At 42.4% G+C, this 15,622-nt stretch overlaps 1 protein-coding gene across 1 annotated transcript in view; it reads right to left on the reverse strand.

Annotated features, from left to right (window-relative positions):
- Nucleotides 1–15,622, reverse strand: part of LOC139376797 (tetratricopeptide repeat, ankyrin repeat and coiled-coil containing 2b) — a 224,320-nt gene that overhangs the window by 140,004 nt on the left and 68,694 nt on the right. The window contains exon 3 of the mRNA XM_071119726.1: nucleotides 7,728–7,836. Coding sequence (XP_070975827.1) covers nucleotides 7,728–7,794 — 67 coding nt within the window. The 5' untranslated portion in view covers nucleotides 7,795–7,836. The remainder of the gene's footprint in view (nucleotides 1–7,727; nucleotides 7,837–15,622) is intronic.

Here is a 15,622-nt window from a genome sequence, read left to right on the forward strand (position 1 = left end):
ATTATGACTGGTGTGGAGCAACATACCTATTATGACTGGTGGGGAGCAACATACCCATTATGACGGGTGTGGGCAACATTATGACGGGTGGGGAGCAACATTATGACTCGCGGGGAGCAACAGACCCATTATGACTGGTGGGGAGAAACATTATGACTGGTGGGAAGCAACATTATGACTAGTGGGGGGCAACATTTTGACTGGCGGGGAACAACAGACCCATTATGACTGGTGGGGAGCAACATTATGGCTGGTGGGGAGCAACATACCTATTATGACTGGTGGGGAGCAACATACCCATTATGGCTGGTGGGGGGCAACGTGGGGAGCAACATTATGACTGGCGGGGAGAAACAGACCCATTATGACTGGAGGGGAGCAACATACCCATTATGACTGGTGGGGGGCAACGTGGGGAGCAACATTATGACTGGCGGGGAGAAACAGACCCATTATGACTGGTGGGGAGAAACATTATGACTGGTGGAGAGCAACATTATGACTGATGGGGACAAACAGAAGGGGTTTTGGTGGTGGATATGACAGTTGTAGGGGCATAAAAGTGGGTTGAGGGGTAGAGAGGTGAAGGGGTGTCAAAGAGGTGGTGGAGGGGACAGGGGTGGATACATTCCAGACAACAATGGCTGACTCAAAGTAGGTCACTAAATGGAGGCACATAGTGAGCTGGCCAGGGCAACAGAGGTACAGTACCTTCAGAAAGTATTCATACACCTTGACTTATTGCATCTTGTTGTTTTACAGCCAAAATTCAAAATGGATTCAATATTTTTTACTCTCACACATCTACACACAATACCCCATAATGGTGACAAAGTGAAAACATGTTTTTAGACATTTTTGCTAATTTATTGAAAATGAAATACAGAAATATCTACAAAGAGATTTACCTGGAAAGGGGCCCCTCTGGCAGCTGGTAGAGGGACACCGCTCACAAACACAAACAGACCCCACAGAGCCCCAGGACAGCAACACAATTAGACCCAACAGAGTGTACACAATAGCAGAATACCTGACCACTGTGACAGAGCTGCAGTTCCTAACATCCTGACAAATGTATGACCTCGTTAGAGACATCTATTTCCCACAGATCACATAGACCCTCAAAGAATTTGAAAACGAATTCAACATTGATAAACTCCCATGTCTGTTAGGTGAAAAACCACAATGTGCAATCACAACAGCAAGATGTGTTGCCCGTTGCCATGAGAAAAGGGCAACCAGCTGAGCACAAACAACATTGTAAATTCCACCAATACTTATGTTAACTATTCATACTACAACTCCAGCCCCAGTCTGAGGCCCTGAGCGCTCTGGAGCTGGTTTTCATCAAGGATCTCTTTGTACTTTGCTCTGGGGAGTGGCTTCTGTCTGGCCACTCTACCATAAAGGCTTGATTGGTGGAGTGTTGCAGAGATGGTGTCCTTCTGGAAGGTTCTCCCATCTCCACAGAGGACCTTTGGAACTCTATCAGAGTGACCATCAGGTTCTTGGTCAACTTCTTGGTCACCTCCCTGACCAATGCCCTTCTCCCCCGATTGCTCCGTTTGGCCAGGCGCTGTTTGGCCAGGCGTCCAGCTCTAGGAAGAGTTTTGCTGGTTACAATCTACTTCTATTTATGAATAATGAAGGCCAATGTGTTCTTGGAGACCTTCAATGCTGCAGACATTTTTTGGTACCCTTCACCAGATCTGTGCCTCGACACAATCCTGTCTCTGAGCACTGCGGACAATTCCTTCGACCTAATGACTTGCTTTTTGCTCTGACATGCACTGTCAACTGTGGGACATGTGTGTGCCTTTCCAAATCATGTCAAATTAATTGAATTTTCCACAGGTGGACTCCAATCAAGTTGTAGAAACATCAAGGATGATCAATGGAAACAGGATGCACCTGAGCTCAATTTAATTTTGAGTCTCATAGCAAAGGGTCTGAATACTTATGTTAATAAGGCATTTCTGTATTGAGTGTAGATGGATTAAATGTAAACATTTCTCAGCAATTTTGGAATAAGGACTTTAACGTAACAATGTGTGGAAAAAGTCAAGGGGTCTGAATACTTTCCGAAGGCACTGTATCTCGCCACCCTCTCCTCTGACATTTCTGACCTTCAGAGGACATTCTGTTTCTGGCCACCATTCTGTTTCCAGCCACTTTGTTGACATGATTGCCCGGTGATGAGGCCAGATGAGGTTACAGGTGCCTGGTGATGAGGGCATCACTAAGCGCATGTTTCCACCGAGAGAGACGGGGTCGATTGTTTTATACCTTCGGAAGGCAGCAGTGTCACCTGTGCTTTATCACCTGGGCGCCCAGTGATGAGGTCATCGGCGACCAATGAGGAGGTTGCACGGTGGAGTCCACCCTGCTGTCACTGACTGCTCTTTCAGAAGTGCTAGGTTACACCTGTGGGCCACCCACACAATAGCATATTGATGGTGGATGCTGTACTTAAACCAAAATAGAACTCTAGCTTTAGAAGATCATAAATAATTGTGTTGTTAATATTGTGATACTGAGAAGAGCTTTAAAAAATAAGTACAAAAACTAGTGGTCTACGACATACGGCATCATAAACATGGCTAATCTCCTTCTCTCATCTGATGACAACAGAACAACCCTGTGCATCCTGGACGAACAACAAGACTAGCTTCAGTAAGACAGGGCTGTAGCAGTTCACTGCCTCTGTCTATACAGCCCCCTCACACTACTGAATGCAGATGAAATGTCAACAGCAGACAAAGGTTGTCCCCCAAATGGCACCCTATTAGGGATGTGACAAAAGGACAAGTGCTCTTAACATTTAAACTGGCATTTAAAAAAATATGTTTTGGGTTTTCTATTAAAACAAAGAAAAAATATATCATAAAAATGCACTTTTTTTCAGTTAGGAATTTTTCTTAACGTTAAGGATCCCATCTTTGTTTAAGCATTCACAACCCTATTCCCTAGATAGTGCACTAGGCCTGTTCAAAAGTAGTGTACTCCATGGGGGATAGGATGATTTGGGACTGAAATAACGCTTAACAACATGCTTTAGCCCAGCCTACTGTAGGAGAAGATCCAGTACATTAGACAGACAAGGCATTGCTGTCGTCCTTAGTTACAAATGTCAGTGTTTCCCTTTCCACAGCTGTGCTGCACCATATTGATTCATTATTTATTTTCCCCTTCACTGGCTACAGATACTGACTGCATCCCAAATGGAACCCTATATGCCATTTGGGATACATGATATTTTCTAATTCACTAGCTACAGAGTACAGATGCTGTTTACATGCCAGTTTAATGTACATGTTTATGGCCATTAGATGAAATAAACATGATAGGAGAGCTACTGTAGGGTATGTCTGAGTCCCAAATTCTGTTTAAAGTGTACTACTTTTGACCATGAGCCCTGGCCAAAAGCAGTGCACTATAAAGGGAATAGTTTGCCATTTGGACACTGAATATTTTTTATACCAGATCTGCTAACTAACAATAATATAAGTGTTCATGGAGAGGCCAGTGTTTGAAAGACTGATTATCTAATGCTGCTGGGTCTTTTCAAACCAAAATCATAGGATCAGCTAGGGAGTGGAACACAATGCTCCTAGTGTCATAGGGCTGTTTCTGGACTTTACAACAACACTGCAATTGGAGAAGCGCACAACAGCACTGTGTATGATTCAACCAATGTCTGTGTTATTGTCTTTATGCTGCACAGAGAACGTCTTCATGTTATTTCACCTTTATTTACCCAGGGAAGTCACATTGAGAACCAGGTCTCCTTTTCAAGTGAGCCCATACATTATGTATTATCCTTCATTAGAGGATAAAACATATTTCAAAGCTAATCTAGAAAACATAGAGGATTTAATGGGGTTTTAAGGATAAACCTGATAACCCGACGTGTGGTGTGGCTGATCCTCTTGTATCCTCTCACTGTATCCAACATCACCAGGTCTCTGTGGTGACTCTACTTTAATTCAACCATTCATTTTTAGGACTTTGTTAATACAGGAAGGGGACGTTATTGTGTGCACATCCCAAATGGCACCCTATTCCCTTTATAGCGTACTACTTTTGACCAGGGCCCATAGAACTCTGGTCAAAAGTAGTCTACTATATAGGTAATAGGGTGCCATTTTGGACACACTATGTGTATGAAGTAGGACAAGCCAATCAGGAGCAGCCAATCTTTTTAATTAATTCAAGTGGCCCGCCCACAGACTGAAGGCATGTCTGAGTGTTCATTAAGGGCCTCCATCAATAATACAGCATAGACAGAGCAGAAGGCTACCGTAGCCTGCTGGAGGGTATGACTGAGTCCCAAATGACACCCTATTCTGTTTAAAGGGTACTACTTTTGACCATGTTCCCTGGCCAAAAGCAGTGCACTATAAAGGGAATAGTTTGTCATTTGCTGTATTCTAGAACTGAACCCCATTTTAGTCTCAAAGCTGCAGAGTTGTCACTGCACATTCCAAATGGACCTACTCTTCGTCCATACAGGTTTAACCCTTATTCCCCAGCCACTCCTGTAGATCTGAGAGTATTGGAGAGACAGAAGTATTAAGGCAACATTTCCAGCCAGCCAATCGTAGCGCAGGATTAAGATATTACCATAATGCTGTGATATCTATCCAATCCTCTTAGACACTCACCGTCAATCCCTTTCCATCTATCCCTCGTGACCTCTCACCATCTCAACCTGAGCTCCCTTTCTCCATCGCTCCCCTCCATCCCTCTCTCTCTGGGCTCCATATCTCTCTCTATCCATCCCTCTCCCACTCTTCACCCCTCTCACCCTGTCAGTCAGCTCAGGCCCATGTGTCAGATGCCAGCAGAAGGGATGGACCCTCCAATCTTGGGCTACGTCCCATATCCCCACTCGCATACCAGCTAGAATGCATGCCCAATACATTTCTTCATTATTCTACATAGTATGTTATTGGGGATGTAGGAGTCTTAAACTCTGATCTTTTGTTAATCGTATGCCAGTGTCCTAGTCAGACGTCTCTCAATATCCATATCATCATCTAAACAAAGAGGTTATTCAAAGCCTATCTGATGTCTGAAGATGACACTGCATCAAGTGATGCTAGTAACACTTGCCTTTTACTGAGATCTAATGAGACTACTTGTGTTCAGTGAAATAGACAATCTTGAGTATTGTGTAGATAGAAGAGCAGGAAACCTGTCAGCTGCAATACTTATGTTGTACTGATAGACATGATGACAACGATTATTGACATCCTCAACAGCAGTCTACTCCGTAATAACACTGAGAATAGCATACAGTGTATGATATTTCATAGACTTGTTGATATTTCAATGAAAATCAAGTGTAGTTTGCCTATGTGATTTGATAGAATAACATTTACATTATTGACTGACTGAGAAGCATAAGGTTTGCACTGTGTATTTGACAGGCAGACTAACTGGTGGTGTTTTCCCTCATTATCGAAAGAGCTCCTGGCACACACAGAGAGAGAGAGAGAGACAGAGAGAGAGAGAGAGACAGAGAGAGAGACAGAGAGAGAGACAGAGAGAGAGACACAGAGAGAGACAGAGAGACAGAGAGAGAGACAGAGAGAGAGACAGAGAGAGAGACAGAGAGACAGAGAGACAGACAGACAGACAGACAGACAGACAGACAGACAGACAGGGGAAGGGAAGGGAAGGGAAGTCCTGCTGCTCTTCCAGCCTCCCAAGGACAGCCCAAGGAGTTTCATAGCAGACTACAACAGATGGGGTGCTGTAAAAGCTCTATTCTATGTGGTGACAACACAACTCCTGCTCTGAGAGAATGTAATGTTCTTGCTTTTCAAATATGTCTGAAATATTTCCACTCATCCTTGAGACCAGCATAAGATTTTAAGGTCCATCTTAACATTCCATTTCAGTGCTGTGATATGAATCCAACAACATACCAAGCCGCACTCCACACATGTACCAATAAACCAATCAGCTGTGTCTGTCTTGAGATAGCACGTCATAATAACCCTATTCTGTATGCCAGTCATGTTAACTGCACTGTTGCTGCCTGTAATCCCTTTGCAATTAGCCAATTTCACTCAGCTCTGTTCTCTACAACCACAGTCGTTCTACTGTGTGTGTGTGTGTGTGTGTGTGTGTGTGTGTGTGTGTGTGTGTGTGTGTGTGTGTGTGTGTGTCAGGCAGTAAGTGGACTCCCAGTGAAGTGACAGCCACAAAACTCTTACAAACAAACACCATCTAACTGAGATGCAGATGAAGGACATAGTCATCTCTTTATGCAGCGAGAGAAAGAGAGGAAGAAAGAAAGAGGGGTAGAGAGAGAGAGTTCCAGTATAACTGACTCACATCACATTCCCTGGAGACTACAGGAGAGGGTTACCTAATGGTGACTCCCAGCTTCACAACACACTGTATGAGGCACCCCATACTGCAGTGCTGGAGACTCCATCTACATCCCAAATAACACCCTATTCCCATTATAGTGCACTACCTTTGAACAAAGCCCATAGAGAATATATGGAATAGGGTGCCATTTTGGACTCACTGTATGAGGCACTCCATACTCTCTATATAATATAACATGTACTTGTTGATTGGTGTAAACAAAAAAGTTTACATGCACACCACTCAAACCTTATTAGTGGGTGTGTAATGTTATAACCACAAAGTAGGATTAAATCAGTGATGTGAAGCGAGATGGCCCTTATCCTCATATACACAGCATCCTCATATAAAAAAAAGCATCTGTCTTATAACAATGTTTGGGCTATTTGGTGCGATTGATTATTCCAAGTTAAAGCAGCAAAAGGTGCTGGAACACACCAGAGCGTTACGTTAGTCAATTGATGTAGTCAATAGGATGGGTGTGACTGACAATGTGTGACACAAGATATCCCAGCCTTTCTGTTCAACATTTCAGCTGTTTTCACATGCAGGACATGACAAGATTCATTTATACGCAGAAAATCGCAGAGTGGCGGGCCTAGCAAAATCCCATAGCCGGCACATTTCTCCTCTGTAATGAAGACCCTGTCATGCCAGTGCACTACTTTTGACCAGAGCGCTATGGGTAGGGTGCTAAACGGGGAATAGGATACCACTTGGGATGTAGCCCTGCATACCTAGGGGAACTGTTGAGGGCGGCTGTTACACTGCCTGGACATAAACACCAAACTTATTACATTCAAATAAGATCTACTGCACATCTCCCATCTATGCAGCTGCAGAGCAGAGTAGATGAAGCGTTCAGAAAGTGTTGCTCTTGACTTTGGCTGAACAGCCACATCAAAGTTCTCTCCTTCTGAATGAGAGCATTAAGAGTTGAGTGACATAAATGAGTGCATAGAGTGAGCTGAAGTGTACTATAGGAACAACGAGCACTGTGTGGCTGTTAAGCATGAGGGTTTAGGATAATATGCCTTGTGTTAAAAGTGTCATCAGCCAAGAATCAACTCTACAAAACAAATTAAATCTGTAATCTCAATGGGTTTCTGCGAAGCCTCTCATTATGTTCAACAAGGTGTACCTATAGATGAGCCTGATGTCACGTGACTATTTTGAGCACTACTTATTGAACACCAATGGAAGGCTATTAGCGCTGACGCAGTACGATCCTAACAACCTTCCATAAACAGCCACTGTTCTTCTGATAAGGGTCATTGTTTGCTGAGATCAGACGGAGTTCAGAGGCTAGGGGTCAGAGGTTAAAGGTCAGGGGTCAGACTCACCACTGTTGCGTTTCTTGCGGTTGGCCTTGCCGCCCGTCAGCAACATCTTCAGGCTGTTCCTAAACATGGCTACAGCAGCAGCAGATCGCCACAGTTACCACACAGAAATCTAAAGGGAAAAACAGACAGAAACGAGAAAAGAGGCATATCATGAAGATTTCTCCAAAAGATGTTAGGGACAATAGACGTCTTACAAGAAGTCACAATCCCCTCAAGTCCCTGTACTGCTGTCCTTGGTTCTGAGAGCAATAAACAGGAAGCTAAAGTCTTTTGTTCCGACCCCATCTTCTAGCTATAACGAGTCATCTTCTGTGAATACAGAAATGGTACTCTGTACACTGCACTGCCAAGTGATTGCCAAAAGTCAGCTATGTCTATCTGTGTGAGAAAAAAAGAGCCTGAAGCTACAGGAGTCTAGCCACCTGAATGGCTGATGATGATGTGGCAGGTTATGTTGGACTTGGAGACCAGGGGCCAGGGTTAGGAGTGGGAGAGTGTACAGTGGTTCTTCCTTTAAAAGTTTGGAGCTTATTTGGAGCCTGTTTGTGGTAGATGGTGGCAGATTGTGGTAAATTGCATCATTCTGGCAACAATGGCTGACACATAAATAACGTGTCATAGAATCCTGCGGCACCCCGCAAACTGTGCTGCAGTACGCCTCAACTGTATAGTATGTAAGCAGATAGCTCACATTGAGGATATACTGCAGCAGCAGCAGGACAGTAGATCTGCAATATAAAGAATAGCTGGTGATAAGATCAAACTCTCTCTCTCCATCCGTATGCTCCCATAGCTCTCTCCATTCCTCTCATCTATCTAGCTCTCCCCCTCATCTCTCCATCCCTCTCGCCCTCTGTCCTGGTATCGCCATCCGTCTCTCCCACCCTGTGTCTTTCTCCATCCCTATCCCTATCCCCAGTCTCTCTCCATCCTTCTCTCCACCCACCCCCCCCCCCCCCATCTCCCACTCCATCCCTAATCTAGCTTTCCATCCCTCCTTCAACATTGTCTTCCTCTCCCTCCCTCCCTCATCTCCCTCTCTGTACACTGAGCTGAGCCCTGGGTACGCAGTAGAATGAGTGAGAGGGCAGATGTTCTCTGTTCAACCCAAGATGACTCAGCAGCGTACAGCCTCATAGACAGGCTCTGAGTAGAGAGAGAGAGAGAGAGAGAGAGAGAGAGAGAGAGAGACAGACAGAGACAGAGAGAGACAGAGCGAGACAGAGAGATTGAGACAGAACTTCTGTGAGTGTAATGTTTACTGTAAGTTTTTGTTTAGTTCACTTTTGTTTATTATATACTTCACTTGCTTTGGCAATTTTAATTAACATATGTTTCCCATGCCAATAAAGCCCTTGAATTGAATGAGACAGCGAGGAGGGAGTGAAAGACAGCGAGGATAGAGTGAGGGGGACAGAGGGAGAGAGATACAAAGAGAGAGAGAGAGAGAGAGAACTGAACCACATCTCTGGATCCATACAAAATAATCAAAGGAGAGGAACATGAAAAGCTCTCAACTACCTCATAAATTCTGCCTCTCCTAAACCCTCTAGGCACTGGGGCCTCCCTATTCTTCCAGGAACATTCTGGTAAAGAGCACCTAAACACCACTCATATTGCATGGCACAATTTAAGAAGATACTTCTGGAGAAAGTAGTGATGTCAGGGTTTGGGACTCCTCTGTGGCTTTGGTTTTCGAGTAAAGTAAGCTGTCCTTTTTGCTGTATCATTGTACCATTTCTCATGTTACCCAACATCTAGTCTGTTTCCCAAAGAGTAGCCTATTGCTTATGGGCCATGGTCATAAGTAGAACAATATGTAGGAATTAGGATGCCATTTGAGATGAATCCCTAGAGCAACTGTGACTGAGTGCTATATCTTCTAACAGTCAACAGTACATGTAAATGCCCTAGCAAGAAGCACGTACCAGCTCAGACTAAGGCCAGTGCCAGTGAAAACTTCACAATGTTATAACCACAATGTTTTATCTTGGTATGCGGTTACAGTGAAGGAAAAAAGTATTTGATCCCCTGCTGATTTTGTACGTTTGCGCGCTGACAAAGAAATGATCGGTCTATATTTTTAATGGTAGGTTTATTTGAACAGTGAGAGACAGAATAACAAAAACAAAAAATCCCAAATCAAAAATGTTATAAATTGATTTGCATTTTAAAGAGGGAAATAAGTATTTGACCCCTCTGCAAAGATTTCTGGCTCTCACAGACTTGTAACTTCTTCTTTAAGAGGCTCCTCTGTCCTCCACTTGTTACCTGTATTAATGGCACCTGTTTGAACTTGTTATCAGTATAAAAAGACACCTGTCCACAACCTCAAACAGTCACACTCCAAACTTCACTATGGCCAAGACCAAAGAGCTGTCAAAGGACACCAGAAACAAAATTGTTGACCTGCACCAGGCTGGGAAGACTGAATATGCAATAGGTAGGCAGCTTGGTTTGAAGAAATCAACTGTGGGAGCAATTATTAGGAAATGGAATCTCCCTCGATCTGGGGCTCCACGCAAGATCTCACCCCGTGGGGTCAAAATGATCACAAGAACGGTGAGCAAAAATCCCAGAACCACACGGGGGGACCTAGTGAATGACCTGCAGAGAGCTGGGACCAAAGTAACAAAGCCTACCATCAGCAAGGGCATTGAAGATGAAACATGGCTGGGTCTTTCAGCATGACAATGATCCCAAACACACCGTCCGGGCAACGAAGGAGTGGCTTCGTAAGAAGCATTTCAAGGTCCTGGAGTGGCCTAGCCAGTCTCCAGATCTCAACCCCATAGAAAATCTTTGGAGGGAGTTGAAAGTCCATGTTGCCCAGCAACAGCCCCAAAACATCACTGCTCTAGAGGAGATCTGCATGGAGCAATGGGCCAAAATACCAGCAACAGTGTGTGAAAACCTTGTGAAGACTTACAGAAAACGTTTGACCTCTGTCATTGCCAACAAAGGGTATATAACAAAGTATTGAGATAAACTTTTGTTATTGATCAAATAATGATTTTCCACCATAATTTGCAAATACATTCATAAAAAATCCTACAATGTGATTTTCTTTATTTTTTTTCTAATTTTGTCTGTCATAGTTGAAGTGTACCTATGATGAAAATTACAGGCCTCTCTCATATTTTTAAGTGGGAGAACTTGCACAATTGGTGGCTGACTAAATACTTTTTTGCCCCACTGTATATGTGCTTTCTTGAGCAGGGGGACCTTGCGGGCGCTGCAGTCCTTCACTGCAGTGTGTTACCAATTGTTTTCTTGGTGACCATGGTCCCAGATGCCTTGAGATCATTGACAAGATCCTCCCGTGTAGTTCTGGGCTGATTTCTCACCGTTCTCATGATCATTGCAGCTCCACGAGGTGAGATCTTGCATGGAGCCCCAGGCCGAGGGAGATTGACAGTTCTTTTGTGTTTCTTCCATTTGCGAATAATTGCACCAACTGTTGTCACCTTCTCACCAAGCTGCTTGGCGATGGTCTTGTAGCCCATTCCAGCCTTGTGTAGGTCTACAATCTTGTCCCAGACATTATTGAGAGCTCTTTGGTCTTGGCCATGGTGGAGAGTTTGGAATCTGATTGATTGATAGCTTCTGTGGACAGGGGTCTTTTATACAGATAACAAACTGAGATTAGGAGCACTCCCTTTAAGAGTGTGCTCCTAATCTCAGCTCGTTACCTGTATAAAAGACACCTGGGAGCCAGAAATCTTTCTGATTGAGAGGGGGTCAAATACTTATTTCCCTCATTAAAATGCAAATCAATTTATAACATTTTTGACATGCGTTTTTCTGGATTTTTTTGTTGTTAGTCTGTCTCTCACTGCTCAAATAAACCTACCATTTAAATTATAGACTGATCATTTCTTTGTCTGGGGGCAAACGTACAAAATCAGCAGGGGATCAAATACTTTTTTCCCTCACTGTAAGTGTAGAGAGCTAGTGATTTTTTTCTCAAATAAATGCCCTGTGCACATGTATACCCCACTCATCTTTTCTAACTACGAATATTCTTCTAATCCTCAAATAGTCCTCTTCCAAAATAAGACAAGATATACTGCACTTTATTTTCCATTTTCATTGCAGATCACAGACATCTGTCTACATGTAATCCAGTATTTTCTAGCCATTCATATTCCTAAACCCCCACCTTATTTAGCATGTACAGTCTAACCCAGACAGCACGGCTCGGCTGGTGTGTAGCCTAAATAAATTATTAGGTTTGGTCTGACTGGAACGGACTCTGTGACGACTAGAGGTTGACAACTGATGATTAAAATGTTACCATTAAAATGTGATATTCAGATGTGATCACTTAGTAAGTTAATGTGATGATATCTTGTATATCTTGAGGTATATTTGAGGTCATTTCGGTGTGATGTTTCTTTGGTTGGATATTTGGGTGGGGCATTTGATTTGTGAGATAAGAGTTCAGTCAAGCTATCATCAGTTAGTGATTCACCAGAGCTGACTGATCTCTCCCATCAATCATTCATTAAAATAATGCTAGCTAAACATTCAAACAGCAGTGCAGACATAACAAGTTAACTCTCCGACTGAGGTTAAGCAGCTGTATTAAAGTGAACTGACCACCGCTGCCTCACTGTATAGCCTTCCAGGCAGATAAGGCCAATTCAGTAAATATACCTTTTTAAAGTTGAATTATGTTCTTCCCAAGAAAACTTCAAGCTACTTGAATGGCCTCATCATACCGGACTGTGTGATTAGATGTAGTGTTCTCTCTCTTCTCTCTAAATCACCCACGGCTAGACCAGACTCAGTGACATTTCTGCTATAAAAACAACTCATTTAAAACCAACACTCCTCTTTAATCACCACAGTCATTAGAACTGCTGGTGTCTGATACACCAGCCACGACAATAACATTAAACATCCTGTTAGGTTGAGGCAGAGAGAAATGGTTAAAGAGCATATTCAGATGAAACCAGATAATATTCCTGAGTGTGCTTGTGCAAAATTGTCACGAGATTCTTCCGTCGAAGGAGAGGAGGACCAAAATGCAGCGTGGTTGAAATTCATGTTTGTTTTTAATTTAAGAAAACTATACATGAATAAACTACAAAAACCGTGTAAACCCGAAACAGTCCCGTGTGGAACAAACACTGACACAGGAGACAATCACCCACAAACCCCAACACCAAACAGGCTACCTAAATATGGTTCCCAATCAGAGACAATGACTAACACCTGCCTCTGATTGAGAACCATATCAGGCCAAACACAGAAACAGACAAACTAGACACACAACATAGAATGCCCACTCAGATCACACCCCGACCAAACAAAACATAGAAACATACAAAGCAAACTATGGTCAGGGTGTGACAAAAACATTTTCGACGATATACAGTGCCTTCAGAAAGTGTTCATTCCCCTTGACTTATTCCACATTTTGTTGTGTAACTGCCTGAATTCAAAATTGATTAAATGCTGTTGTTTATTACCCATCTACACACAATAGCTCATAATAAAAAAAGTGAAAACATGTTTTCAGAAGTGTTAGCACATTTTTTGAAAATGAAATACAGAAATCGAATGTACATAATAATATTCACACCCCTGAGTGTTAGAATCATCTTTGCCAGCAATTACAGCTGTGAATCTTTCTGGGTAAGTCTCTTAAATCCTTCAGGCTCTGTCAAGTTGGTTGTTGATCATTGCTTGACAGCCATTTTCACATCTTGCCGTAGATGTTTAAGCTGATTTAATGTAACTAGGGCCTCAGAAACATTCAATGTAGTCTTGGTAAGCAACTCCAGTGTATATTTGGCCTCGTGTTTTAAGTTATTATCTTGTTGAAAAGTGAATTTGTCTCTCCGTGTCTGTTGGAAAGCAGACTGAACCAGGTTTTCGCCTGTGCTTAGCTCTATTCCGTTTCTTTTATCCTAAAAAACTCCCTACTGTTGTCCTTGCCAAGAACAAGCATACCCATAACATGATGCAGCCACCACCATGTTTGAAAATATGAAGAGTGATACTCCGTGACGTGTTGTGTTGGCCCCAAACAATACTCTTTGTATTCAGGACATACGATTTAATTTAGTACCTTATTGCAAACAGGATACATATTTCGGAATATTTTTATTCTGTATAGGTTTCCTTCCTCTCCGGCAACTGAGTTAGAAAGGACACCTGTATCTTTGTAGTGACTGGGTGTATTGATTAATCATCCAAAGTGTAATTAACAACTTCACCATGCTCAAAGGGATATTCAATGTCTGTTTTTTCTTAACCTACCAATAGGTGCCATTCTTTCCGGTGTTTGAAATTAACTGCTCGACAGACGGACCTTACAGATTATTGTACAGTATGTGTGGGGTACAGAGATGAGAACATAATTCAAAAATAATGTTAAACACTTTAATTGCACACAGAGTGAGTCCATGCAACTATTAGGTGACTTGTTAAGCACATTTTTACATCTGAACTTATTTAGGCTTGCCTTAAATCAAATCAAATGTTATTATTCACATGTGCCGAATACAACAGTGAAATGCTTACTTACAAGCCCCTAACCAACAATGCAGTTGAAAAATTATGAAAAAGAATAAGAAATAAAAGTAACAAGTAATTAAAGAGCACCAGTAAAATAACAATAGCAAGACTATATACAGGGGGGTACCAGTACAGAGTCAATGTCACGCCCTGACCTTAGTTATCTTTGTTTTCTTTATTATTTTGGTTAGGTCAGGGTGTGACAAGGGTGGTTGGTTTAGTTTTTGTATTGTCCAGGTATTTTTCGTCCTGTCTAGGGCTTTTGTGTATCTATGGGGTTTTAGTATGTCTAGGTATATGTAGGTCTATGGTGGCCTGAATTGGTTCCCAATCAGAGACAGCTGTTTATTGTTGTCTCTGATTGGGGATCCGATTTAGGTTGCCATTTTGGTTTTGTGGGTTATTGTCTATGTGTAGTTGCCTGTCAGCATTCGGTTTATATAGCTTCACGGTCATTTTGTTTAGTGGTCTTTCTTTATTAAAAGATGTATTCATATCACGCTGCACCTTGGTTTCCTCGTTATGATGAACGTGACAGTCAATGTGCGGGGGCACCGGTTAGTCAAGGTAATTTACATAATATGTACATGTACACTACCGTTCAAAAGTTTAGGGTCACTTAGGAATATCCTTGTTTTCCATGAAAAAAATTAAATGAGTTGCAAAATGAATAGGAAATATAGTCAAGACATTGACAATGTTATAAATAATGATTTTTTTTATTTAAATAATATTTGCGTACTTCAAACTTTGCTTTCGTCAAATAATCCTCCTTTTGCAGCAATTACAGCCTTACAGACCTTTGGCATTCTAGTTGTCAATTTGTAAAGGTAATCTGAAGAGATTTCACCCCATGCTTCTTGAAGCACCTCCCACAAGTTGGATTGGCTTAATGGGCACTTCTTACTTACCATACGGTCAAGCTGCTCCCACAACAGCTCAAGAGGGTTGAGATCCTGTGACTGTGCTGGCCACTCCATTATAGACAGAATACCAGCAGACTGCTTCTTCCCTAAATAGTTATAGCATAGTTTGGAGCTGTGCTATGGGTCATTGTCCTGTTGTGGGAGGAAATTGGCTCCAATTAAGCGCCGTCCACAGGGTTTTTATTTTATTTAACCTTTATTTAACTAGGCAAGGCAGTTAAGAACAAATTCTTATTTACAATGACAGCCTACCCCAGGCTATGGCATGGCGTTGCAAAATGGAGTGATAGCCTTTCTTCTTCAAGATCCCTTTTACCCTGTACACATTTCCCACTTGTCCAGCACCAATCTAACTCTGTTCAGTGTCTGTGTTCTTTTGCCCATCTTAATCTTTACTTTTTATTGGCCAATCTGAGATACGGCATTTATTTTGCAACTCTG

Source organism: Oncorhynchus clarkii, chromosome 20 (assembly GCF_045791955.1).
Source record: "Oncorhynchus clarkii lewisi isolate Uvic-CL-2024 chromosome 20, UVic_Ocla_1.0, whole genome shotgun sequence".
Taxonomy (NCBI): Eukaryota; Metazoa; Chordata; class Actinopteri; order Salmoniformes; family Salmonidae; genus Oncorhynchus; species Oncorhynchus clarkii.